This window comes from Salvelinus sp. IW2-2015, unplaced genomic scaffold (assembly GCF_002910315.2).
Source record: "Salvelinus sp. IW2-2015 unplaced genomic scaffold, ASM291031v2 Un_scaffold3744, whole genome shotgun sequence".
NCBI lineage: Eukaryota > Metazoa > Chordata > Actinopteri > Salmoniformes > Salmonidae > Salvelinus > Salvelinus sp. IW2-2015.
Genome location: NW_019945020.1, coordinates 10081 through 37971, shown reverse-complemented (window position 1 = coordinate 37971; position 27891 = coordinate 10081). Strand labels below are relative to the sequence as shown.

The 27891-nt window shown below is 38.3% G+C and overlaps 2 protein-coding genes across 3 annotated transcripts; both read right to left on the bottom strand.

The window, feature by feature from the left end:
• Positions 1-183: 183 nt before the first annotated feature.
• On the bottom strand, positions 184-9508 carry LOC112076426 (mast cell protease 4-like). Its single transcript, XM_070441315.1, has 4 exons — positions 9416-9508; positions 8629-8826; positions 8199-8459; positions 184-369 (listed from the first exon to the last, which is right to left on the bottom strand). Exons 1-4 carry the CDS (start codon positions 9506-9508, stop codon positions 184-186), a joined length of 738 nt encoding a protein of 245 aa, XP_070297416.1.
• LOC112076424 (interferon-induced GTP-binding protein Mx-like) lies at positions 8971-26903 on the bottom strand. Of its 2 annotated transcripts, none has more exons than XM_070441316.1 (9): positions 26816-26903; positions 18719-18750; positions 18192-18373; positions 17516-17653; positions 15777-15931; positions 15275-15413; positions 14988-15186; positions 14447-14525; positions 8971-9725 (listed from the first exon to the last, which is right to left on the bottom strand). In XM_070441316.1, the coding sequence occupies exons 2-9, from the start codon at positions 18739-18741 to the stop codon at positions 9675-9677; spliced, it is 966 nt and encodes a 321-aa protein (XP_070297417.1). In that variant the 5' UTR covers positions 18742-18750; positions 26816-26903; the 3' UTR covers positions 8971-9674. The 2 variants fall into 2 exon arrangements, with proteins under 2 accessions (XP_070297417.1, XP_023998974.1); XM_024143206.2 differs by having other exon boundaries at positions 18719-18753; positions 26820-26903.
• Positions 26904-27891: the final 988 nt, after the last annotated feature.

The following is a 27891-nucleotide window of genomic DNA, read 5'->3' as shown; positions in this document are numbered from 1 at the left end:
AATCGTTTGGTTTGCTTTCGTCGTTAAGCCTTTTTGAAATCGGATACTGTGGCTGGATTGACAACAAGTGTATCTTTAAAATGGTGTAAAATACATGTATGTTTGAGGATTTCTAATTATGGGACTTCTGTTGTTTTGAATTTGGCGCCCTGCAGTTTCACAGGCTGTTGAAGAGGTGGGACGCTACCGTCTCACGTACCCTAGAGAGGTTAAAGACATGTTGGCACCATATCCGTGCAACACCTCTTTAATCCAGGGCATAAAGAAAGGGATTTTCATGTACACATGAGGATATTGGGAATCATCACATCTCTCAGCAACAATACCCTGTGCCTTCTTGTTACAAATAAGAGGTCCCCCTGAATCTCCCTGGAACACAGAACAACAGGAATTAGAGAACAGACATACAGAAGTGAGATTTTGAAAGGAGAATAAGTGAAGACTTCAAAGGCTGTTTTAGTGTTCCAGTACAGTAATGTTACACATAAATAACCACTGCTTATCTGATCAACTTAAACCTGTACTGGTTGTCCTCTACAGCATGTTGATTTGATTTGATTTTCTTTGGATCTCTTTTCGTCCCCATTTGGACTAATCTTCCAAGAGTCCTTAAACATTAAAATACAATTTATAATACAAACACATTTTCACATATAACACACTTTTACAAACATACATAATATACTAACATAATGACCCAATAAATACTCAATCTAAAAAATATTGATTCTTCATCTACTATAGTCCCACAACATTTCTGTGCATAATATTTAAATTGTTGTAAAATAATGTTTAAATGTATATATTGAAAGGTTTCTAATTTGCTCAGTTAATTTCTTTATTGCTCTAAATCGAAATGTTCTTTTGCCTATTTCTCTTTTCTGTCTGGATAACGCATAGATGGTGGACAATCTATTCCTAGTTATTACTGAATATCTGTCTCTTACCGACTGAAAACCGTTGTGAATAGAACTTGGCCTTTTTAAATCAAATCAAATCAAATCAAATTTTATTTGTCACATACACATGGTTAGCAGATGTTAATGCGAGTGTAGCGAAATGCTTGTGCTTCTAGTTCCGACAATGCAGTATTAACCAGCAAGTAATCTAACCTAACAATTCCACAACTACTACCTTATACACACAAGTGTAAAGGGATAAAGAATATGTACATAAAGATATATGAATGAGTGATGGTACAGAACGGCATAGGCAAGATGCAGTAGATGGTATAGAGTACAGTATATACATATGACATGAGTACTGTAGGGTATGTAAACATAAAGTGGCATAGTTTAAAGTGGCTAGTGATACATGTATTACATAAAGATGGCAAGATGCAGTAGATGATATAGAGTACAGTATATACATATACATATGAGATGGGTAATGTAGGGTATGTAAACATTATATTAAGTGGCATTGTTTAAAGTGGCTAGTGGTAACATTTCTACGTAATTTCCATCAATTCCCATTTTTAAAGTGACTGGAGTTGGTCAGTATGTTGGCAGCGGCCGCTAAATGTTAGTGGTGGCTGTTTAACAGTCTGATGGCCTTGAGATAGAAGCTGTTTTTCAGTCTCTCGGTCCCTGCTTTGATGCACCTGTACTGACCTCGCCTTCTGGATGATCGGGGTGAACAGGCAGTGGCTTGGGTGGTTATTGTCCTTGATGATCTTTATGGCCTTCCTGTGACATCGGTGGTGTAGGTGTCCTGGAGGCAGGTAGTTTGCCCCGGTGATGCGTTCTGCAGACCTCACTACCTCTGGAGAGCCTTACGGTTGTGGGCGGATATTTGTATTTATGAATAAAAATAAGCATAAAATAAGCATGTTTTTTTCAATTATCTTGTCGATTGATGACCAACCAAGAACATTGCGCATGACTGCAACAGAAGAACCATATCCCCACCTTAAAACAATCCTTGCTGCTTTATTCTGTGCATTCTGCAGCCGCCTAACTTCAATTGATGATGCATTTCCCCAGACCACAGAACAGTAGTTCACCTGACTCTCAATGAATGCTTAATGTTTATTTTTACATAGATTAGTTATTTGAGACGACCATGATAAGCAGTTGTCTAGCTGCACTCCCAATAGTTTGGTTTCTGTCACTTCTTCAATTTGTACTCCTCCCATACATAATTGTATCCCATGCTGTTTTGGCCTTTTCTTAGTTGAACAGACCAACATAACTTTGGTTTTCTTGGTGTTTAAAACAAGTTTGTTTTGGCAAACCCTCTTCCTGATATTCTCAAAATCTCCTTGTAAGGCCTGCTGTACCTGTTGAACCGATTGTCTTGCTGCATACATTGTAGTATCATCTGCAAATATAGTAGCTTGAGTTTCAACTAAGGCATAGAAAAGGTCGTTGGTATATATTAAATAAAGAAGTGGCCCAAGGCAGCTGCCCTGCGGTATTCCACAGTTTAACACATGAGAGGAAGAAAATGAACCATTGATATACAGTAGGTGGACTGTTTCCTGTCAGTTAGTTATGACTGTACCCAATTCAATGCTACCTCCTTAAAACCATAATGCATTAATTTTGTTAAAATTGTTTCATGATCCACTAAATCAAATGCTGCACTGAAATCTAAAAATAGTACACCCACAAACTTGCCATTATCCATCGCATTGAGCCACTGGTCAGTCATGTCAACCAATAGTAGAATGTTTTTTGCGATAAGCATGCTGATTGGCTGTAATCAGATCATTCTTTTCCATGTACTCCCACATTTGTCTACTCACAATACCCTCCAATATCTTACTGAGTGTAGGGAGTAGACTAATTGGTCGACTATTGGCAGGAGTAATGGGTTCTTTGCAGTCTTTCGGAATAGGACACAGTTTCGCATGTTTCCATACATTTGCAAACATCCCCTTTTCGTGTGACCAATTCAATATGTATCTCAGTGGAACTGCAATCTGGGGAGCAGCACAGCGAAGCCAAAAATTGCCCATAAGACCATAACCTGTAGATTTACTGTCAGGTAATGACTTCAATAGGTTTAACACCTCCTCCACTGACACCGTTTGCAGACTAAAAGAGCAGATCTTGTTGCTCATAATATGATAATCAATCCATTGGACAATAGCTTGTTTGGAAGAATGTATGTCTACATTGTTGCTCAGTAATTTAATTTTCTGTGTAAAAAAATCTGCAAAATGATTGGCAATATCAACTGGTTTTGTTATTATTNAAATCTGCAAAATGATTGGCAATATCAACTGGTTTTGTTATTATTCTCCCATCAACCTCCACACTAGATGGGCATGATGAGATAGATGTACCAAGGAAGCCCTTAACTGTGTTCCATACCTTTTTAAGAATAATTTTTACAATCAATAAAAGCATTGTTGTAAAATAACTTTTTTTCCTTTCGATTCAATTTAACTGCATAATTACGTAATGTTCGATAATAATATATTAATCAATTTCTAATTTTGACTTGGCTGCTAAGACTTTTGCCATATTTCTTTGAGAAAAAAGCCTCACCCAGTTCATCATCAATCCATGGAGRTGGACGRGCACCAACTGTACTCTTTCTTATAGGGGCATGATGGTCCATTACCTCAGTGAGCAAATCAATAAAACATTCTGTAGCGTGATTAATATCCTCCTCTAGATAAATCAGCTCCCAGGGTACAGCAGCCAAATCATTTAGAAATAGCTCATGATTAAATGTTTTAAAATATCTCTTAACCACACTCCTAGGGGGTTTCTTTGGAACCTTGGTGTTCATGGTTATGGTCACAATATTATTATGGTCTGTCCAGCCCACTGGCGTTGATCTGGCTTTTAAGCATTGCAATGGTATATTACAGAAAATCAGATCAGTGCATGTGTCTGAACAATGACCCAACTTAATTGAAGATCTACTAGTATCATTAACCATTTGTTTCAAACCATAGTTCTTGGCATATCTCATCATTTCTGTTCTATTCGAATTATTGTGATCCTTCCAATTTATATTAAAATCACCCAATATAAATACATATCTGTTGCTATCTGTGGCCTGGTCAAACCCAGATAGGACACCTTAGAGCTAGGAGGTCTATACACACATCCTACCAATATGGGTGCCTGGTGAGGCAGATGTACTTGAGCCCATAGTGCCTCTATTTGACATGCATTAAGGTTATCCCTCCTCTTAAAAGGTATATGATTCTGAATGTACAGTGCTACACTCCCACCATTCCTATTCCTGTCCCTTCTCAGTAGACTATATCCATGATTCCTGTCCCTTCTCAGTAGACTATATGATTCCTGTCCCTTCTAAACAGACTATATCTATGATTCCTGTCCCTTCTCAGTAGACTGATCATTGGATCCTGGTCCTCTCAGTAGACTATATCTATGATTCCTGTCTTTCTAAAAGACTATTATCTATGATCCTGTCCTTCTCAGTAGACTATATCCATGATTCCTGTCTTCTAAACAGACTATATCTATGATTCCTGTCCTTCTCAGTAGACTATATCTATGATTCCTGTTCTTCTCGTAGACTATGATCTATGATCTGTCTTCTAACAGACTATATCCACGATTCCTGCTTCTAAACAGACTATATCTATGATTCTCTGTCCCTTCTCAGTAGACTATATCTATGATTCCTGTCCCTTCTCAGTAGACTATATCCATGATTCCTGTCCCTTCAAACAGACTATATCTATGATTCCTGTCCCTTCTCAGAGACTATATCTATGATTCCTGTCCCTTCTAAGTAGACTAATCTATGATTCCTGTCCTTCTCAGTAGACTATATCCATGATTCCTGTCCCTTCTAACAGACTATATCTATGATTCCTGTCCCTTCTCAGTAAACTATATCTATGATTCCTGTCTCTTCTCAGTAGACTATATCCATGATTCCTGTCCCTTCTAAACAGACTATATCTATGATTCCTGTCCCTCTAAACAGACTATATCTATGATTCCTGTCTCTTCTCAGTAGACTATATCCATGATTCCTGTCCCTTCTAAACAGACTATATCTATGATTCCTGTCCCTTCTAAACAGACTATATCTATGATTCTGTCTCTTCTCAGTAGACTATATCCTTGAATGTTAATTTGTCCATCATTTACAGATGAATCTAAATGACTTTCGGTCAAAGCCAAGATATTAATATTATTTTTAAGTTAAAAACCTCATGTATTTTGTTAGGAAGGCTACACACATTAACTCTAACGAGCCTCTACCCCGGGTCCGGGTCACCCCCCCCACCCCCCCCACACACTGATTAGCATAGCTAGCATAGCTTCACAAGTAGATAGTAGCATCTAAATATCATTAAATCACAAGTCCAAGACACCGATGAAAGATACAGATCTTGTGAATAAAGCCACCATTTCAGATTTTTAAAATGTTTTACAGGGAAGACAAAATATGTAAATCTATTAGCTAAACACGTTAGCAAAATCACCACTTTTCTAACTCCATCAGTTTCTTACTACTTCAGGTGCTATCACCAATTCGGCTAAACTAAGATATTGATAGCCACTAACCAAGAAAAAACCTCTTCAGATGACAGTCTGATAACATATTTATGGTATAGGATAGGTTTTGTTAGAAAAAAGTGCATATTCTCAGGTAGAGACACAGTTTACAATTGCACCGACCATCACAAGACGACTAGAATTACTATAGAGAGCAACGTGTATGACCAATTTACTCTTAATAAAACATTTCATAAGAATAGACAAAGCATAGCAATGGAAAGACCCAGATTTGTGATTCAAGACAATATTCAGATTTTCTAAGCGTTTTACAGCGAAACACAATAATCGAATAGTTAGCATACCACATGTGAAAACGTTACCAGAGCATCGATTCCAGCCAAAGAGCGCTATAACGTAATCACCGCCAAAATATATTAATTTTTCCACTAACCTTCTCAGAATTCTTCCGATGACACTCCTGTAACATCATTTTACAACATACATATACAGTTTGTTCGAAAATGTGCATATTTAGCCATACAAACCGTGGTTATACAATGAAAAATGTAGCAACTCAAGCATCAAAAATGAGGACGTCAGCTTTCAGAGTGATCTAGTTTAATCGAAAGCTAATCATATACTTGACTAAAAAATACAGGGTTGACAGGAATCGAAAGACAAATTAGTTCTTAATGCAACGCTGACTTACATTTTTAAAATTATCCTTACTTTTCAATACAGGGTTCGCCAAGTGACGCGATAACAAACAAAATGGCGAAATATGCGTTTAAATATTTCGACAGAACACGATTTATCATATTAAATATTGCTTACTTTGAGCTGTTCTTCCATCAGATTCTTGGGCAATGTATCCTTTCTATGTTGTAATCTTCTTTTGGTCGATAGATGTCCTCTGTCCTTCGAAATATCCACTAACGATCGAACGGGACCCCAAAACGTGTCCAAAGTTTCAGAGTGCACAACAAAGAAATTCCTCAAAATCGCACTAAACGGATATAAATTGCTATAAAACGGTTCAAATTAACTACATTATGATGTTTTAACAACTATAACGACTAAAAACATGACCGGAGAAATATCACTCTCTAAACAACGATTTGGAAGGAGGCAGGTCTGATGTCCATCTTCGCACGCGACGATGCAGGAAGAGAGCGGTACTTCTACGTTTTCTTGTTTTATAGTGGCTGTGATTGTGCAATAGACTCCATTCAAAACGTGATGACGTACAGACACCCAGAGGAAGACGTAGGCAGTGTCGGTTTCTTCATAGCATTCACTGTCGCCTTAAAAACAGACTCCAGATCAGGGGTAAAAATTTCTGAAATCTGACCTGTCATGAAAAGTGCTGTAGATATTGTTCTGTACCACTCAGAGACAAAATTCCAACGGCTAAGAAACTAGAAAGTGTTTTCTATCCAATAATAACAATAATATGCATATTGTACGATCAAGAATTTAGCACGAGGCCGTTTAATTTGGAGACCCAATATGCTAATGCGGAACAGCACCCCTATAGTTCCAAGAAGTTAACCTGAGCTTATATGCAGCTTTTCCTTATCAAGTGGAGATCAATAGAGCTTGTATTCGTTATAGTTGAAGTTGTCATGATACACTACAACACAAACTCATATTTGAACATTAATTAAAATACCAGGGAGTTACTCTAGAGTCCTGATACAATTGCCCGTTGATATAAAGTTTATCCATCACCGTGGAAACTCGTTGATTCAGGCAACGCTCTTCTTCATGATGGGATATAGCTTTCATTGATCTAGGTGAGGAAGTGATCATTCATTCCAAAATCAGTGTTTCTGGAGCTCTCCCCATGTTCTTCGTCATTTCCTTTTGCTTAAATTTATCAAAACATGCAATATAGCCCGTGGCCTATTTCCAGAGGCCTTACCTATTCTGGACTCTGGAAAGAAGTGACATTACGCACAACATCAGTGGGAAGTTTTAGTTTAGTTGACATAAAGTCTGGGACTGTGTCCTACAGCCTCTGCTGTTGTCATTCTCCGGCATCCCTGAGAATATTAGATTGTTCCGCATTGATCGACACTGTACATCAAGCAAGGTTTCTTTAAGTTGTTTGTTCTCCCTTTGCACCACCTCCACCTTGCTATGAATAGAGTCTACAGTACCTTTCAGCGCCGTGTACTCTTTCCTTAGATCATCAATCTGACGTTAGCTGAATTCTAGACTAGCACATAATGCATTGATGTCCTCTCATAATATATCCAAGATATCAAGTTTGGCAAGCCTTTCATTGATGGATTTGAACAAGTCAGCATCCATATCAGTAAACCTCTCCCCACTCGCCACAGGGGATGGTTTGGTTCCATCGTTGATACCTATTGGCCAACCTGTTTGTTTTGTTTTGTTGATTTGGTTGGTTGTCCTTAACAATGCTTGAATCGCCGAAAAACAGCGACATGTTTCTTTGAGTTCGTAAATATCTCTCGACAATGAATCGTTCAAGCTCTTCAATGGATTCTGAATCATCCAGCGTGTTTACAGGCAGAGTTAAAAACACAAACAAACTGTTCAGCCGCAACTGAAAACCTTCTGAAAACCTTCTCAATGTTAACCTTTGGGGTGGGGGGTACAGACAGTTGAGACTCGACAACTCAGCTGATCAGTGTAGTAGAGCCACAGCGTATACACATATTGAACCAAAATTCATGTTGGTTCTAGTATTACTATAATCATTTGATCCAAATTCAATTTAATTACGTGACAAAATCCCTTCTCTCCGGTAGTACGAGTGCACATCATTTGTTTTCTGTCAAAGTGTTTCTGCCACACCTTCTTGCATTCAGAGTTATCCTCCACCGTCACCACCACTGCCATCAAAACGTCTGAACCCTGGTCGTTGTTCGAGTTAGTCTTGCCCCAACCAGCTACGGAGCATTTTGGGGATGCTGGGATATGTTCATCCTCCTTTGGGAGTCCAACGACCGTCACATTCTCAGTTAGACGAGCTGTGGTCTTTAGCTATAAGAGGAAATATAATAAAATAAAATGAGAAAGTTATTATATTCTATTTGTATAATTCAGAATAAACCTTGAATACACTTATAAGGCCCTGCATTCATTTAAAGTTGATACAAAATAAGTACTATATACTGTAGAAAGGAGACATTACGGGTGTCTTGAAGATTACCTTCAGTAGCATGATGTCATAACTGATCTGTGTTGCATTCTCATGTAAGGGATGCCGATGGTAATGTGACACCTGAATCTTCTGACAGCTCTTCTTCCACTTCTTTAAGTCTTGGGCTCCAAGCACCACCGTTAACCTTTTATGGCTGCAACCCTTGTTCTCAATTTCCAGCCTGAAGACATACCCTAATCTAACTGCCTGTAGCTCAGCCCCAGAAGCAAGGATATGTATATTCTTGGTATCATTTGAAAGGAAACATTCTGAAGTTTGTGGAAATGTTAATTGAATGTAGGAGAATATAACACAATAGATCTGGTAGAAGAAAATACAAGGAAATAAACATACGTTTTCTGTTTTTATTGTTGTAGCATCATCTTTCACATGTACTAGAACAGCCAAACAGTCAGATAGGATGCTGGGGACAATTTAGATGAACGACACAAGAGGGCAACTGTAGTTGTGCAAAGTTTTAGACTGATAACTTCAGGAATGGGTGAGCTACATGACATTTAGCATGAAGTCACCCAGGTGTCCCACACAAGTTGCCCAAATGTACCTAAGTGGCCGAATTGGTGAAATGACCTATAACTATATACAACAGTGCAAATAACTATATACAACATATCAAAAAGCAATTCTAACACACAAAAGAAATTATAAAAATGTTTAAAAAAATATTAGAAACAATAAAAACAGGGGTAGAGCCTTTAGAAGTCCTCTACACAATATGTTGCTGCCTGTGCCATGTCACATAGCAGTCTCTTTCTGATGTAAAGCATAGACAAACTGAACACGTGGTGCAGATGATGGGGGACTTCATGTGACACAGAACACAACGACGCCTAAATGCTGTGGCCTTTTGGCCATGAGGCACAGTCATGCCTGCAGTAATGAACTGTGGCATATGAACACCACTGGAGGCAGGAGTAGAGGGGGCAGAGGTAGAGGGGCAGAGGTAGAGGGGGCAGAGGTAGAGGGGGCAGAGCGTGATGCAGTGGACTTTGTGCTATAGGCAGCAAGCTCCCGGATGAGCAGCTCCCTGAAGGCTAGCTGTGTGATGGGGGGCTGTCCACAGCTCTTCGCCACGCCAAATCCTTCTGCAGGATGAAGGAATTCACCACAGCAATGTCAATGAAGTGGTAAAACAATGTCTTGTACCACTTCTTTGTCTTGTGGGCCCATGTGTGTGTGTTTTATTCCATTTGAATAAAAAATTGAAAATATATATATCTGACATGGAATATATATATATATATATATATGCATACATACATACACTATGTATAGCCAATGTGTACTTTACACATTTCATCACACATTTCATTGCAAATTGCAAAAAAAAAAAAAAAACTAAATAATAATATTTATATTTCTAACAACGGCATTAGCACTTACCGGTCGAGAATTGCGTCCTGTCCTTGCAGAAAAAGCTCCTCAATGTTGGAATCATAACTATTCACTCACAGATTCTTCAAACAAAAACTCCGTCTCACTTTCTCTATCAATCTCGTCTATAATCTGGTGCAAATCTGTATATTTAGACTTCGATTTAGCTTTTCCAGATTTATTCGCCATGATGTCTACAATGAAATTTTACAAATAACACTTTATAAAAAACGACTTTCAAAACTTTCCAAACAGTGCAGTGCGTAATGAGCTCTGCTGCAACTAGTCCGAAGGTCGATGGCGAAAGAAGGTCTGTTACGCTTGCGTTCACAAACAAGGAATGGTGGTCCAACCCATAACATCACATACTGGCATTTACCTCCACTCATTGGCTATCGATCCAACTAGATTTCAAGAAGATCTGTGGTCATTGGGCAAAAATACAGTCAATCAACGAAGCTTCGCCAGTATTACTGGCGCGCAAAGATGTCATTGCTTGTTGTCCTCAAATCAGCTCACTTCGGTCAATACTCACCGCAAAAAAAACAGTTACGTCTGGCTGTGTTGCAAACATCCAGAGGATTGCAATGAAATCAACCATGACTAGATAAACGGTTGTTTACTGTATGTATTTACGTCGAATGCGCCGTAAAAAGTTGATAGAGATGGAAATCGCGAGGCAAACGTTATCCTAAATGTTTCGTTTAGACTACAAAAATGGATTTTATCAAAGAAAACGGCACTTTGTTTGATCACTGGGACCCTCGGGAAGAGAAATAAGAGCAAGATATCAGAATGTAAGTTATAATTTTACCTTCAGATGTGAATTTGTCAAACGTGTCATGGCGGAAAATGTTTGTTGTTGTTGATCGCTCTTCTCAAACAAAAGCATGGCATTTGTTCTCTGTAATAGCTATTTTAAATCGGAAAACGTAGTTTGATTACCAAGATTCTAATCTTTTGAAGCATGTAAGACACTTGCATTTTCAAGAATGTTAGGGTTGTATTTTAGTTAGTCATTATGAAATTTCCCCGGATGTTGTACCGGCGTCGGGCTTGCAGCCATAAAAAGTTAAAATGGTGTCTGTGAGTATAATAGAACTGATTTAGCAGGCGAAAACCTGAGAAAAATACATTCAGGAAGTATTTTTTTTGGGGGGGGGGTTTTGTAGTTTTCTATTCAATGCCGTTACAGTATCCATTGACTTAGGACTTAAATTGCAGTTTCTATGCCTTCCACTAGATGTCAACAGTCTTTAGAAATTGTTTCAGGCTTGTATCCTGAAAAATTAGGAAGTAAGAGCAGTCTGAATGAGTGGACCCTAAAGTGTCACAGAGCTGTTTCATGCGCGAGACGGAGAGAGTGCATTTCTTGTTTACCTTTTAAATTGACAACGTTATTGTCCGGTTGAAATATTATTGATTATTTAGGCTGAAAACAACCTGAGGATTGAATATAAACATCGTTTGACATGTTTCTATGAACTTAAAGGATACAATTTAGATTTTTTTGTCTGCCTGTTTTGACTGCGTTTGAGCCTGTGGATTACTGAAGAAAACATGCGAACAAAATGGAGGTTTTTGGATATAAAGAGACTTTACCGAACAAAAGGAACATTTATTGAGTAAATGAATGTCTGCTGAGTGCAACCATATGAAGATCATCAAAGGTAAGGGATTCATTTTATCTCTATTTCTGACTTTTGTAACTGTTCTACTTGGCTGGTTACTGTTTGTAATGATTTGTCTAGTGGGCTATGWTCTCAAATAATCGTAAGGTATGCTTTCGCCGTAAAGCATTTTTWAAATCTGACACTGTGGTTGGATTCACAGGAAGTTAGTCTTTAAACATATGTATAATATGTTTTGTTTTCTGAGTTTTTATAATGAGTATTTCTGTATTTGAATTTGGCGCCCAGCAGTTTCACTGGCTGTTGAAGAGGTGGGACACTAACTTCTCACGTACCCAAGAGAGGGTAATGCATCCGCTGTGTCAGATTTCAAAAAAGCTTTGATGCGAAAGCACATTGTTCAATATTCTGAGTACAGCGCTCAGCAATCAAAAGCAAGCCATACCAGCCATGTTGTGGAGTCAACAAAAGTCAGAAACAACATTAACCTGTCTCTTATACACATCTAGATGTGTATAAGAGACAGGTTGTGGAGTCAACAAAAGTCAGAAACAACATTATAAATCTTCACTTACCTTTGTTGATCTTCGGCAGAATGCACTCGAAAGACTCCCAGTTCCACAAGAAATGTTTGTTTTCTTTGATAAAGTCCATATTTATGTCAAAATACCTCCATTTTGTTCGGGTGTGTCCTTCAGTATTCCAAATGCACCAGACACGCACAGAACATGAAGACGAAAAGTCAAAAAAGTACCATCAAAGTTCGTAGAAACATGTCAAACGTTGTTCACAATCAATCTTTAGGATGTTTTTATCTAAAATCTTCAATAACAATCAAACCGGACAATTGCGTATTGATTACAGAACAAAAAGAAAGTAAGGCGAGCTTCACGGGAGTGAGCGAGAGTGCACTAAAGGTTCTTCAGGCAGCCCCATCTTCAAACAGTTCTTATTTTCTCATTTTCCTCAATAGAAGCCTCAAACAACGTTCTAAAGACTATTGACATCTGCTGGAAGGCTTGGGAAGTGCAATTTGACCCCATAGAGACAGCATATTAGTAAGGCATTCACTTGAAAAACTACAACCCTCAAAATCTCCCACTTCCTGGTTGGATTTTCCTCAGGTTTTTGCCTGCCATATGAGTTCTGTTATACTCACAGACATTATTGTAACAGTTTTGGAAACTTTAGARTGTTTTCTATCCAAATCTACACGTTATATGCATATCCTAGCTTCTGGGCCTGAGTAACAGGCAGATCACTTTGGGGACGCTTTTCATCCGGATGTCAAAATACTGCCCCCTACACAAGAGAGGTGAACCTCTCTGGGATCATTCGGGATGCTAGCGTCCCACCTCGCCAACAGCCAATGAAATAGCAGGGCGCCAAATTCGTACAACAGAAATCTCATAATTAAAATTCCTCAAACATACAACTATTATTCACCGTTTTAAAGATAAACTTCTTGTTAATCCACCCACAGTGTCCAATTTCAAATAGGCTTTTCGGCGAAAGCACAACATATATTGTGTTAGAACAGCGTCTACTCACAGTTAAGCATGCAGCCATTTCCCAACCAAGCAGAGAGTCACAAAAAGCAGAAATAGAGATAAAATGAATCACTAACCTTTGATTTTCTCCATCAGATGACACTCATAGGACAACATATTACACAAACCATGTATGTTTTGTTCGATCAAGTTCATATAAATATCCAAAAATCCAGAAATCTCCGCTGAAGTTGCAGACAGCCACATCAATTTACCGAATTACATCATAAACGTTGATAAAATATATGTGTTTGACATGGAATTAAAGATTTAACTTCTTTCTAATGCAACCGCTGTGTCAGATTTCAAAACAGCTTTTCGGTGACAGCACATTGTTCAATATTCTGAGTACAGCGTCAAGAACAAAAGAAAACTATACAGTTATCAGCAATGTTTTGGAGTGAACAAAAGTCAGAAACCGCGTTATAAATCTTCACTTACCTTTGCTGATCTTCGGCGGAATGCACTCGAAAGACTCCCAGTTCGACAAGAAATGTTTGTTTTGTTCGATAAAGTCCATATTTATGTCCAAATTTATGTCCAAATTTATTCCAAATGCATCGGGCGTGCTCTGAACACCAAGACGAAAAGTCAAAAGGGTACCATCAAATCAAACGTTGTTTACAATCAATCTTTAGGATGTTTTTTTAATCATAAATCTTCAATAATAATCCAACCGGACAAGAACGTATTGAAAACGAAAGAATAGCAAGTTCACGGAAATGCTCGCGTTTCTCGGGGACGCGCGAGAGTGCACCAACGGTTCTTTCGGAAGCCATCTGCTCAAATAGCTCTTATTCGCTCATTTTCCACAATTGAAGCCTCAAACAACGTTCTAAAGACTGTTGACATCTGCTGGAAGGCTTGGGAAGGGAAACTTGACCCCATAGACACAGCATATTAGTAAGGGAATCACATATAAAACTAGAAGCCTCAAAATCTCCCACTTCCTGGTTGGATTTTCCTCAGGTTTTTGCCTGCCAAATGAGTTCTGTTACACTCAGAGACATTATTTTAACAGTTTTGGAAACTGTAGAGTGTTTTCTATCCTAAATCTACACATTATACGCATATCCTAGCTCCTTGGCCTGAGTAACAGGCAGTTTACTCTGGGCACGAATTTCATCCAAATTTCCCAATGCTGCCCCCTATCCTAGAGAAGTTAATCAGGTACCAGACCACATTTTTTCCAGTGTGCATTGGGTGTAGGAGGAACAGACAGATAACCATAGGGTATGTGGTTGAACTAACTTTGATCTGTTTGACCAGGGCATTGCTGAGCTTGGTGGCAAGGCACTTGGTGGTTGCCTTCTCCTCACGCAGGAGGGATCTATACATTGAAAAGGAGAGAAATATAACAAACACAGTATTTCATCCCAAAAATTGGCGAACACATTTTACACCTAAACATGGTATAATCATAGGCCTACAATGGTCACGCCCCCACATATATCTAATTAACATAATATAAAAGAAAAAGAAAATCAATCTGTTTAAGTTAGAGATATGTGCTAAGCTAACGTATGGAATTGTTTTATGATCATACCAAGGATCATTTAGCTATTTGATTTTGAATGTTAAAAAGTACAATTTGCAGAAATGTAAGAGAAGGGAGGGGAAGGACACTCATTCATCAACACAATATGGAACTACTCTCAAAGGATATCTGGAAAAATATAATTTTTTCATAAAATCCTGAAACCAACAGTTTGGGGCCCTGAACATTTTCAGAAGTGAAGCCATCAAAAACAAAGATGCAAGTTACTTAACACATGGCAAGAAGACATTTTACCTGAAGTGCTCGTGATTTCGGAAGAATTCCAACTCCTCCTCAATCGCACGGGATATTGACATGTTTTCATCAATTTGCTTCTGACCACGACATTTCACAATGACATAACCCATATTGAGAAAGATGACTCTATTGTGGACAATTTCCAACACATTCTTCTCTGCTCCCGGGTCTATCAGGTCTGGCTTTGTCAGAATGGCTTGAAGACAAATGAAAAGCATAATGATAACTTTACTAATACAAAAAAAAAACATTTAAAAATAAATGTATCTATATAACTTCTTTACCCATAGTTCTTGTGCCTTCAGGATCCACTTGTTGTGCCATTTTCAGGGCTTCTGTTGTTGCTATGTCAACATTACATGGTACCACCACCAAAATAATGGATCTTTTCTCCTTTATGAATTTCGAAATGAGATTCTTGATCTAGTAAAAAAGGAAGAAGAAAGTGACAAAGCATTTAGGATGCAAGCCTTTGATCGAGTTATGTGATTAATCTACGAGAGGGTATCAGACCGCTTGTTACCATGATATCGCCCTGTGTGGGGCACTCTGTTCTTCATGGTTCTGAAGCTCAACCTTCCTCAAAGTCAACACATTCAAAGTACCTTTCACCAGAATCAACCATTATAGCTACATGCACCTTGCTAGCAATTATGGGAACTTGTCTGTACACCTGGTTAAAACAATTCAACATTAGTGAATCATGAGATGAAAACCAAGAGTCATGAGAGAACCAAACAATGTACTGGACAAAGTCCAAAAGCTATACACTAACGACAGACTTACTTGGACTCCAATGTCTTCTGGTTGTCCTTTCACAGCCACCCTGGTGATCCCTGGTAAGTCAATCAGACTGAGGTCACACACCGTGGAGGATGTGATCTTTAGAGTGATCAGGTCTTCACATATCCCCACTCCCTTTCCAGCTAACACGTTCTGAGCTGTTAAATCAATGGGAAAATATTGATGTGTTTATTATTTGTTTGTTTGTCTGTCTTATACCCTGACAGAACTCTTCTTATCATAATATATTATGTGTTCTGTAGTTGTCTATGGTAAATACCATACAAACTTTTCCACAATAAATGATAATAGATATGTCAGTGGCGGTGGGTACGGTTTAAGATGAGGGAGAACAATATATATCTATGAGCAATGGCCTTATTTCTATTACAACCTATTGGATGACTATCATTCATATTCCATTCACACAGCTCAGTGTAACATCAATAGGTTTAGGCTAGTACATCATACTCATCATACTACAACCTAACCTATGAATGAAAGTTTACAACGCAGAATGTTTAGTAGTCAAGGTGATAGACACTGACACATTCAATACCACCTTGCACACTCTGGCTGCATCATGCTGATCTAGGGTGTAATCATTTTGTCCAAAAGTTGCAAACGAGAGTTTCTATTGGACAAATTCAGGTATGTTTATCATTGTTTTGTTTCCGTTTGCGTCCGTTTAAGAAACATTTTTTCTACAGAATTGGTGGAATGAATACACCCCTGATCACAAGCAATCAAAGCTCACTTTCATAGCAGCCAAATACAAACAGCATGATCTCTTTGATCAGTGCACAACCCATCAGCTGTCTGTGGCCAGACGAAAAAACCTTTCCAAGCCGCTACAGACAGCCGACATTGTTGCCATCATATTATATCATCATAGTCAACATAGCTACTAGAGCTAACACGTTAGTAAACCTGCTACAATCATGATGTACAGTGTTCAGTCAGCAGCAAGCAGTTTAGCAGTTACATCGGAGGGCATCAGTGGCTAACAGTTTATTAAACTTACCTTGACTTGGAAGAGTTACTTCGTTGGATAGCCATAGCGAGCTAGCTAACATAGCCATCCCTCTCTGTTTGAGCCTGGTGTCTGACTGGGCTAAACTAGCTAGCTAACTTCGCAAGCTAAGTAAGTGAAAGTGAAAATAATATGAAATATAGCTAGCTCTCTTTTCAAAACAGTTCCTATTGTCTTTCTCTCTATTTGAGTAACCTATCCACCACATGTTATGTCTTGCAGTGCTAGCTAGCTGTAGCTTATGCTTTCTGTACTAGATTAATTCTCTGATCCTTTGATTGGGTGGACAACATGTCAGTTCATGTTGAAAGAGCTCTGATAGGTTGGAGGACATCCTCCAAAAGTTGTCATAATTGCTGTGTAAGACTATGGAAGGCAGGGAACCACGAGTCTCTTAGATTTTGTATTGAAGTCATRTACCCAAAGGAAACCAGCTGTCCTCCGGCTAAACCGTGGTGCTACCCTACAGAGTGCTGTTGAGGCTACTGTAGACCTTCATTGTAAAACAGTGTGTTTCATTCAATTATTTGGTCATGTGAATATATTTAGTATTGTTTTATTTAAAAAATATAACTTTTTTAATGTTTTGCTACTTAAATCTTACTGAAATTCACAGAGGAGGATGGTCCTCCCCTTTCTCCTCTGAGGAGCCTCCACAGGTTAATGTACAGTATAGAAAAATATGTCTGTATGTTTGTTCCCATCTCACCTTGTTCAACTTGTCTCATGACTTCTGAAGGTTCGTCAAATTCACATCTGAATTTCCCACCGTATGAGATGACAGCCTCCCATTTCACTGTCCTGTCGTTACAGAGTTTAAGTAGCAGTGGGCACCTGGTGACAATACCTGGAAACAAGGAAGTACCAATGACAGATCGTTATACTGTAATACTGAACAATCAATACAACACAATATGACATTACAGTGAACAATGGACCGGGACATGGATTTCATGATAAATCTATAACTTCTGCAGGTTGCTCTAATGTTCAGAAAGCATGTCAGACATTTACAGTGTCTGAATAAATGGTTAGAAAACTCATGTACAGTTAACATTTTTTATAAAGGTTTGCTGTGGTAATCTAGAACGGTTCTAAACATTTCAGTAATGTCCGTGTCTCTGTGGTCCTATTGTACTGTCTGTTTCCTGACCTCGTCTATGGACAAGGACAGTGAGAACACCTGCTTCAGGATTGTTTACCAAGCCACTGGCATCAATCACCAACTTCAGCATCTTCAAACCAAAATCTAGTCAATGCCCAAATCATGTCTCAGTTACACAACCACTTTCACAGACTTTGGGTGATTTGGGCTTGACATTTAAAATGCTAATATAGATTTCAAATGGTTTTTTGTATGTTCAGAAAACAATACAGAATCTCACCAGTCCCTCTGGGCAGCGCCACCCCAGAAAGGGTCTCAAGCACAGAGCTTTTTCCTGAACTCTGGTCTCCCACCACAGCAATGGCTGGCAGTGGCAGCTCCTTATCTATCCCTATGGATCTCATGTCATCTATTAAGTCTATGAAGGGCCGGACCTTCTCCGCCAGCTGCTCTTGGAACATCCTGGGGGTATGTGAGGGGTACAAAACAATGCCATTATGAATGGTTCATTTGATGATAGACATTCATGGCTAAATTCATTATTTTACACAGTTTTTCTACTTAGTAACTAACTATAATTTGGCGTACATGGGACAAGAAAATGTATTAGCCCCCCAAAAATATAAACTGCACCATGTGTAACAAAAACTACAGCGTAAATAATCACCATCACCATTATTGTCTGAATATTAGCATTATAGTATTGTGGTACAGCGTAGTACAGAGTAGTAATGCGAGTGTGCAATAACAACTGAAAAATGGAGTTCATCATTTCAAAACCCGAAAACTGAAGTAATGTTGTCCCACCTCGGTCCATCTTCATGAGCCATTTCTTTCTCCTCCTGAAATAAAAGAGAATGAAAGCTAAACCATTTAGATGACAATACAGAATAACAGCAATTTAACTATATTTTGAACTACAGTTATTATAATCTAAATCATCACATCACTATAACATAGGAGGAGATACAGTCTCACATGCCCAGTTCAGAACTTTACAATTTGCCAACTGTAAAACACTGGGTATTCCAAACATTAAGAACAACTTCCTAATGTTGAGTTGCTAGATGAGAATCTAGTAAAATTAAACTGTAGGGTAGAAACTGAATAAGTCAAATAATTGTATGATGTTATAGATTAGACTAGACTATTAGATTAGAATGTATTTTTTCCCTAGGTCAATGGAGTATAACTTGGTACACTATATATATACACAAAAGTATGTGGACACCCATTCAAATTCGTGGATTCGGCTATTTCAGCCACACCCATTGCTGACAGGTTTATAAAGTCAAGCACACAGCCATGCAATAACCATAGACAAACATTGGCAGAAGAACGGCCTTACTGAAGAGCTCAGTGACTTGTTGGAAAGGAAACCACCTTTCCAGCAAGTCAAGAACAAATCAGTTCGTCAAAGATGTGTCCTAAGAACAGCCAATAGCCGTTGTATTTTCGCCATATACCACACCTAATCGGGCCTTATTGCTTAATCATTGCAGTCAAAAAAACGAAAATGGACACTGATGGAAAATGATTTGGCGAGTTTAATAAGGGCTAATTATATTTTCTATTGCGACATATTCTTGAACTCGCAAGAATTATTATTTTGATGGAAATAATTGTACTGTAGGCTTCTGCTAATTCCGTCGATATTCCTTCTTAATTCACTCAATAACATTATGAAAAAATAATTTACTGGTTAAAAGACTCCTCTCTTGCTGCGAAAAAAAAAATGTGGGTTACTTTTCAGGCATTGTTGGCAGGTTTTGAAAAGTCATTGGGCTAGAAATTTTTGCTAGATGTGGCAACCCTGCTATCAAGGTTATTATTTTGGATTGTGGGGCAGTTAGGTCACATATTTCATCACAAATAACTACACTCAGACTATCTCACCTTAATTAATTAATCTTCCTACTAGAATAACTGTGGTAGTTAATTTCTTTCCAATCAAATGAGGAGAGACAAACTTATCACACAAGTCAGAGTTATACTTAAACTAAATCTGTGATAATGTTTGAATAAATCTTCTTTAGGGCTAGGCGTCCAGCTAGCGGGACAACTTTCGGGTGAATCTGGAGGGCGCGCAATTCAAAAAAAAATAACACAAATTATGGATATTAAACATGTAGGTACATACAAGTGTCTTATATCGGTTGAAAGCTAAAATTCTTGTTAATCTAACGGCACTTTCCGATTTACAGTAGCCATTACAGCGAAAGCAAGCCATGTGATTGTTTAAGGATGGCGCCCCACATTTAAATATTTTCATAAATTCATAAAGTTTCATAAATTCACAAATAGCGATTAAATATTCAAAAACTTTTTTAAATCTTCCTCTGATTTGTCATCCAAAGTGTCCCAGCTATAACATGTAGTGTCGTTAAGTTAGATAAAATCCTTCTTTATACCCCAAAATGGCTGTTTAGTTAATGCCATCAATTTGAGTAATCCACTCATTCAACATGCAGACGAAGGAATCTAAAAAATCTACCACTAAACTTTGTTTCAACAAGTCAAAATAAGTTTCTATTTACTCCTCAGATACCCTAAAATGTAATCAAACTGTAATATATATTTCGGAAAGAAGTATGTTCAATAGGAAACCGATTTTAGCAGGTGCACAACTTCATCATTACGTGCGATGGCAAGGATTTTGAGTACTGTGTCCTCATACAAAAACTCTTATTCTTATTAGTTTTTTGAAGTTACAAGCCTGAAACTTTGAACATAGACTGCTGACACCCTGCAGAAGCCATAGGAATTGGGAGCTATTTTACAATATGAGCTTTCTCTTGCATTTCTAAGAGGATGTTCTTTCCCCCCCAAAAAATTGGGTTGATTTTTCTTTGGATTTTCTCCTACCATATTGTGTTACATTATCCTACATTATTTAAAAAATTCTACAACCTTCAAAGTGTTTTCTTTCCAATGGTGCCAATAATATGCATAACCTGGCTTCAGGGCCTGAGCTAAAGGGAATTTGCTTTGGGCATGTCATTCAGGAGGAAATGGAGAAAAAAGGGGCCTATCCCTAAGAAGTTTTAACATTCTTTGCGAATGATAGTTCCTCAGTATTTGAAAAAGTATTTGAAAAGTAATTCCAATACTCCCGGCCTTGATAATCACCAAGCCTCAGGGTGAAAGAGCAAAATATCATGATCTGATGATCCCATATATCCAGTGCCCATTGGCACACAAAAAAACAGCTGTCTATCCCCAGCTCACTGGCGCAGGAAACTCTGAGGTGCCCGGAAGAGGCTAGTTGATACAATGTTGCAAGTTCGCTAGCAAAAGCTCAAGTCAAGTCAGACAGGCGGAGTAGAGAGATGCATGTGATTGAAAGAACCAGAATTTTCATCAGGATATTTTCTACTGTTCATATTTGTGACCCGATTCAGGAAACTAGGCGTATGCCTGAAGACACTTCACAGGAGAGGCGTTTGAATGTAAAAAATATTTTGGGGGGGCAGAAATGCCTTCTCGAACATGTGAACTTTCATGTGCCTTAATAACAAACTTGTATGCCATCAGTAAATACAAATTAAATTGTTAAATTACGAGCCTTGTTGGTTAAGCCACAGAAAAAGTGAACGACCTTCCCACTAGCCATTATTGGCTGAGGTAATGAGTGGGCTGGACATGCCGAGAGAGGAGTTTGGATTGGTCTGCCATATTGAAGGCGTCTGTCTATTTTAGCTCGTCAGTCTGTGTTGGTAATCCTGTTGAGCGTGGCTTTTTTTATGTATTGTGTAATGAAGCTGCATAAGTGTTGCTCTCCACGTTCTGGAGGATCAAGTTTTGAAATCAGTGGAATTAGAGTATGATAGCTAAAGAGATGGAGAAAACACCTGTCTCCGGATTACATCTTCAAACTAAGAGCAACCGTGGTATTGCATTCCTGACAGGGAGATGCGTTCATCTTGCATCATGATGTATACATGTATACATCTATTTGAGATATTACGTTTCTAATTTTGACCGAAAAAGTGGTTTCATTTCACGCTAAAGTGTACTTCAGCTAGCTAGCTAACGTTAGCTGGCTGGCTCCCTAGCGGACTTTATTATTTGTTTCCCAGAGCCGCTTGCTATTCTAGTTAGAGCTTAATGTTAGCTAGCTAACATTGAACATGGTTGGTTAGCTGCCAGCACTGTGGCATTGTTGGAACGTTGTTCATTGTTGTTTAATTAGTTAACTTTAGCTGGCTGGCTCCCTAGCGGACTTTATTATTTGTTTCCCAGAGCCGCTTGCTATTCTAGTTAGAGCTTAATGTTAGCTAGCTAACATTGAACATGGTTGGTTAGCTGCCAGCACTGTGGCATTGTTGGAACGTTGTTCATTGTTGTTTAATTAGTTAACTTTAGCTGGCTGGCTCCCTAGCGGACGTTATTATTTRTTTCCCAGAGCTGTTTGCTTTTCTAGCTAGAGCCTAACGATAAGCATTGTTGGCACTTTGTTCATTGTTGGCACTTTGTTCATTGTTGTATAATTAGCTAACGTTATCTGGCTGGCTCGTTAGCTAACATTACGTGTGTACAACACCCATTGAATATGGCCGGTGTCAGTAAAAGTCTGCAAAAAAGAGTAATGCAATTGTTGMCAGCAGAGCTGGTTAGGCTGTTTTCATGTTATCCAGAGGTAAACAAATCATCGGTCAGAGCGTCAAGTGTGTGCTCCGAGAACGAAACGAGATGTGTGGGGCTAAAGCTTAAGAGGGTGTGAACGATGCTGAATGGGTGCAGACAAAGAAGATCTCTTCACTAGATACTAAAACATTCTAAGGGGATTTAAATGTAGATTACAGATAAATCTAAGGGGATTTAAATGTAAAAATGTAGATTACAAGTTGATCAACTTTCAAAGCAGAATTACTTTCCCATTGTTCCTCAAATGCAGTGTATGTTATATCATTTTGTAGCTCTGAGTCTGAGTCAATGTAAAAAACACAATTTCACATTTTGCTACATGAGACCGAATCCAGGTGGTGAGTCACATTTGTCGGCTTTAGGCCTATGTATTTTACTTAGTGGATGATGCAAGTTCTAGGCCTACTGTTGCTCTGGCCTGTAGGCTATCTCTGAGTTCTATGCTTTTATTTCTTCAGCCTCCAATGGATCACAGTGTATCCATGTGTCCATATGCCAGAGGCTGGTGCTCACGCCGTAGTTGAATTTAAACTTTTAGATTTTTATCGTTTTACTTCAGATTTTTTATGATTAACCACGTAACAATGATTTTGAGAAAGGGAAACGTTCAGTTTTAAATTAAACTGTTCCATGAAAATGAGAATATAAAAATAATCATCACTGGCACGCAGATCGGTACAAAKAGTAGGATAAGTTGTGAGCTTCCCCAAACTTGAAATTCACAAGTTGCTTATTACACCAGCAAAAAAACGTGCAAGCGCGTGCACACAAATCCYGTGAAAAACATGTCTGCCTAGGGAAAACAAAGGCCCGTCCAACTGATTGGTTCTGGCTCCGGTCCTGGTTAATTCTAGCAAGACAGGAGAAGYGCGCATGACAAGGACAGCTAGAGCGTACCTGATTCGTTGGGCTAAGCATGAGTAATCATTGAAGATGGTAGAAACGTCTCCTACTGGATTTCCATTAAGGTGAGATGAGAAAATGATGGTTAATGTAGCTATTATGTCATCCATTTTAGTCTGATTGATATTGTAAGGCTAAATATTGTGGTTGTGCAACATTGCGATGTTGACGCATGGTTAATTTTCATACATTTTTWACCTATAGCATTAACTGACACAAACATGAACTGATGGCTGATAGTACATTTGTTGAAAGTAAGCAGCATTAGAAACCAGAAAAATGGATTGAATACAGATATTCTCCACTTCTTATCAGCTGTTAGTTCTGTCCCAAGTCTGTGTTACTCCCTCCCTGCTGACAGATACAACAGTAACGGTAGTTCTGTCCCAAGTCTGTGTTACTCCCTCCCTGCTGACAGATACAACAGTAACAGTAGTTCTGTCCCAAGTCTGTGTTACTCCTGTCTCTTATACACATCTAGATGTGTATAAGAGACAGTAGTAGTTCTGTTCCCGGTCTATTTAATTTTGATTCATTTACCCTAGAAATGAAATCACAGTTGCTAATGGTAGAGGACATATATAAGTTGCTTGTCATAAAATATGGTCTCTCTAGCTCTATCGATGTAATTAGGAAAATAACTTAGGTGTTACTTTCATCCCGGGTACTCCCCTACCTCATTTTCCAATGTATTGAGTCTAGTAAATCCAACCTTTTAGACTTCAATAATCCAACCACTTGTTTAAGGACTTCAAGGTAACAAAAGATTCACTTAGAGCTCAACAACCTTTCAGAATGTGAATATAGTAACTGACTGTTGATTGAGACTACTGTTGATACAAGTGTTAAAGGTAAAACTATTTAGTGATAACTATGTTAGAATTAATACAGGTAAAACTATTTAATGATAACTATGGTAGAGTTAATACAGGTAAAACTATTTAATGATAACTATGGTAGAGATAATAAAGGTTAAACTATTTAATGATAACTATGGTAGAGATAATAAATGTTAAGCTATTTAATGATAACTATGGTAGAGATAATAAAGGTTAAACTATGTAATGATAACTATGGTAGAGATAATAAAGGTTAAGCTATTTAATGATAACTATGGTAGAGATAATTCAAGGGTCCTCTAAAAATAATGGTTCCCCTACCTCATTAATTTGGAGAGGATAACCAAATAAATTACAATAAATTAGATCAATTAATTACTCCAGTAATAACTTCATAAATGATCTTGAATATCCATAGTCAGGGGAGCAACTTTGTTTTAAGTTTTTTTATCCAATCGGATAATCACTCCGAACAATCTAGCGACCGCTCGGGGCAGTCCGCATTTTCCTGAAGCATACCGTTGCCTTAATGATGGGCTCCCAAGTAGCGCAGTGGTCCAAGGCACTGCATCGCCGTGCAAGAGGAGTCACTGCAGTCCCTGGTTAGAAAATAGGCTACATCACATCCGGCCGTGATTGGGAGTCCCATGGGGTGGCACACAAGTGGCCCAGCGTCGTCCGGGGTAGGCCGTCATTGTAAATACGATTTTGTTCATAACTGACTTGCCTAGTAAATTAAAGGTTTAATAAAAAACGTTTTAAAAAACTCGGGGGGGGGGGACAAAAATGCAATTTCAGAATGTGGGTTGGGACATGTCCCCCCATCCCCAGTGACAGGTCTGCCCCTGTCCATTGCCAAAGACCCACATCATAGCCAAGATCCCACATGTTGTTCAGGAATACTGAGTATTGATGGAGAAAAGTGGTGGAAGACTCACTTTAACATGCATTGGCCGATCTAAACCTAATATAGAGGTGACTATAATAACAAGGCTTATAAAAGGGCTATGGGTTTATTCTGAATTTCAGACAGACATCAAATGTTCTGCATCGTAACACTGTCATAACACTATCTTAACATCGTAATAGGTCCACTATTATGCTGCGTTATATGGTATCAGGCTGTGGGTGTGAGCTGTCATAAGCTGTCATAAGTCTAGAAAATACAGCAATATCTTTGTCATAACACGATCATTACATATTTATGTCAGCTTTTGACATGTGTTATGAACCCTTATGACATGTTCAACGAAATTGTTACCAAGAATGTTGGTAAACAATTTCCCCAATTACCAATCAAATGTACAGCGTACATGTACACTTTCAATAGGTTGATTCAAATATTAGCTAAAAATAATGATCTGGACATGTCTGACAAGTTAAAAATAGCTCTCTAAGGTATAAAATGACTGCCATGACAAGAGGAAAACTGGTGATGCTCTCTCCAATACAATTTTACTATTACAACTTTCAAGAATGAATTGAAAGCCAGACTGAGTTAATTAAAAATAAATGCACTCCTCCGCCTAGTTTGGAAACCACCAGTGGAGTAAAAAGTACCCAATTGTCCTACTTGAGTAAAAGTTTAGATACCTTAATAGAAAGTTACTCAAGTAAAAGTGAAAGTCACCCAGTAAAATATTATTTGAGTAAAAGTCTAAAAGTATTTGGTTCTATATATACTTAAGAATCAAAAGTAAATGTAATTTCAAAAAAATACTTAAGTATCAAAAGTAAAAGTAGAAGTATGAATAATATAAAAATACTTATTTTAAGCAGAGCAGACGGTACTATTTTCTTGTTTTTAAAATGTGTGGATAGCCAGGGGCACACTCCAACACTCAGACATCATTTACAGAAGATGCATGTGTGTTTAGTGAGTCCCCCAGATCAGAGGCAGTAGATGATCATGTGTTGTCTCGATAAGTGTGTGAATTGGACCACTTCCTGTCCTGCTAAGCTTTCAAAATGTAACGAGTACTTTTGGGTCCCAGGTAAAATGTATAGAGTAAAACGTACATTATTTCCTTTAGAAATGTAGTGAAGTAAAAGTAAAAGTTGTTAAAAATATAAATTGTAAAGTACAGATACCCAAAAAACGACTTCAGTAAAAATACTTTAAAGTACTACTTAAGTACTTTACATCACTGGAAACCACTGGAATAAATGTGGTCCATTATTTCTACAGTTTATTTGGTTTTAGGTTTTAGTCCTTTCAATGTAGATTGAGGCTACCCCTGCCTTAGATTATAACACCACCATTTCCAATGGAACTGCACAGGCCTAAGGATCTAATCGTGGGGTCTTAAACTTTTTCAGCTCAAGACCCAAATTAGAAATTGACCATCATCCCATGACCCAAATCATCCTCCAAACGACTCAAACTAGGAAGAAATAGTGTTTGATTATATATTAATTTTAATATCTTGCGACTCACCTCTCACTCGCTCACGGCCCACTTTGAGTCCCGACCTATAGTTTAAGAAACCCTGATCTTGTCCTTTTAAATGCACACTTACTTTGAAATCGTTGACACTTTCAGACAAGCAGGTTGTGTGTTGAGTCAGGGTCACAGAGCAGTATAGGTCTACAGCTTGAGTCTATCACCTTTCATGGTAGCAAAATGAAAGTGAAACGTTTTGATGGTCCATTCTGGGAAATCATACCGTTTTTCTGCATCTGTTACACAGTGCCTAATTAAAGTTCAGATACAACCTCATTGGTTCTTAAGGGTCACATGATTTCTCAGAAAGTAAAATGAAATCAAGGTTGTTTCTCAAAGTGCATACTACCACAGACACAAAACAACGGATGAAATCCCATTGTGGATGTGATAGACTTTACAATGGGTGAATATTTACACTGCACAGCCTAACCTATGGATTGTGTCCCCATGAAATGGGGTATCTCCTCAGTGACATTCACAGGACACAACTGTGTAGAGTTTACACAAATATTAGTGTTTTAGCTGCAGGACTTTGTGAGAAATCAGTTCGCTACACAGCCTAATGTGGATATTGAATATACAGATTGGACTGTACAGTCTAAACTAGAGATTGTGCTCCCATGAAATAGGTATCAGCCTACTCAGTGACACTCACAGAACTATGTACAGTTTACACACATATTAGCTGACCGGGGACGCAGATACACAGCAGCGGGATGACATGGAAACRTAGACACAGAGGTATCCACTGAGAGCTAATTCCCTACTGACAGCGACTTCAGCTACCATCACACACAAACTTTTTTTTTCTGTTGCCCGAAAGCAGCACAACAAGGATCCACGAAAGAAAATAAACGATGTAGGAGAGGCAAACGGTTAAAGAGAGGACCAGGAACACAGGCCATGGACACGGAGCTATAGCAGGTCGTGGTAATTAACCTCTCCAAAAAAGAGATTACTGACGCGCAAGTCTGTCTTATCTAAGGGCCTCTCTTTTGTACCTACGTGTACAGACAAACAATGTGATACGAAAGTAGATCTGTTTAAATGATTTTGCAAGATTACATTTATATAGAAAATAAACGGACAGAAATACTCTATCACAGGTGGAGAGCTTCCACACTGAGCCATTAAAAACAGGACTT

Coding starts and splice junctions, on each gene's coding strand:
- LOC112076426 (XM_070441315.1), bottom strand. CDS start 9,508: ATGACTGTGCCTCATGGCCAAAAGGCCACAGCATTTAGGCGTCGTTGT. Junction 8,460..8,628: donor ATGACATCATGCTACTGAAG/GTAATCTTCAAG, acceptor TTCCTCTTATAG/CTAAAGACCACAGCTCGTCT. Junction 370..8,198: donor GAGAGAAGGGATTTTGTCAC/GTAATTAAATTG, acceptor TCTGTGTTCCAG/GGAGATTCAGGGGGACCTCT.
- LOC112076424 (XM_070441316.1), bottom strand. CDS start 18,741: ATGGCTCATGAAGATGGACCGAG. Junction 15,187..15,274: donor TGAAGGCACAAGAACTATGG/GTAAAGAAGTTA, acceptor TTTGTCTTCAAG/CCATTCTGACAAAGCCAGAC. Junction 9,726..14,446: donor CCCTGGTCAAACAGATCAAA/GTTAGTTCAACC, acceptor TTCATCCTGCAG/AAGGATTTGGCGTGGCGAAG.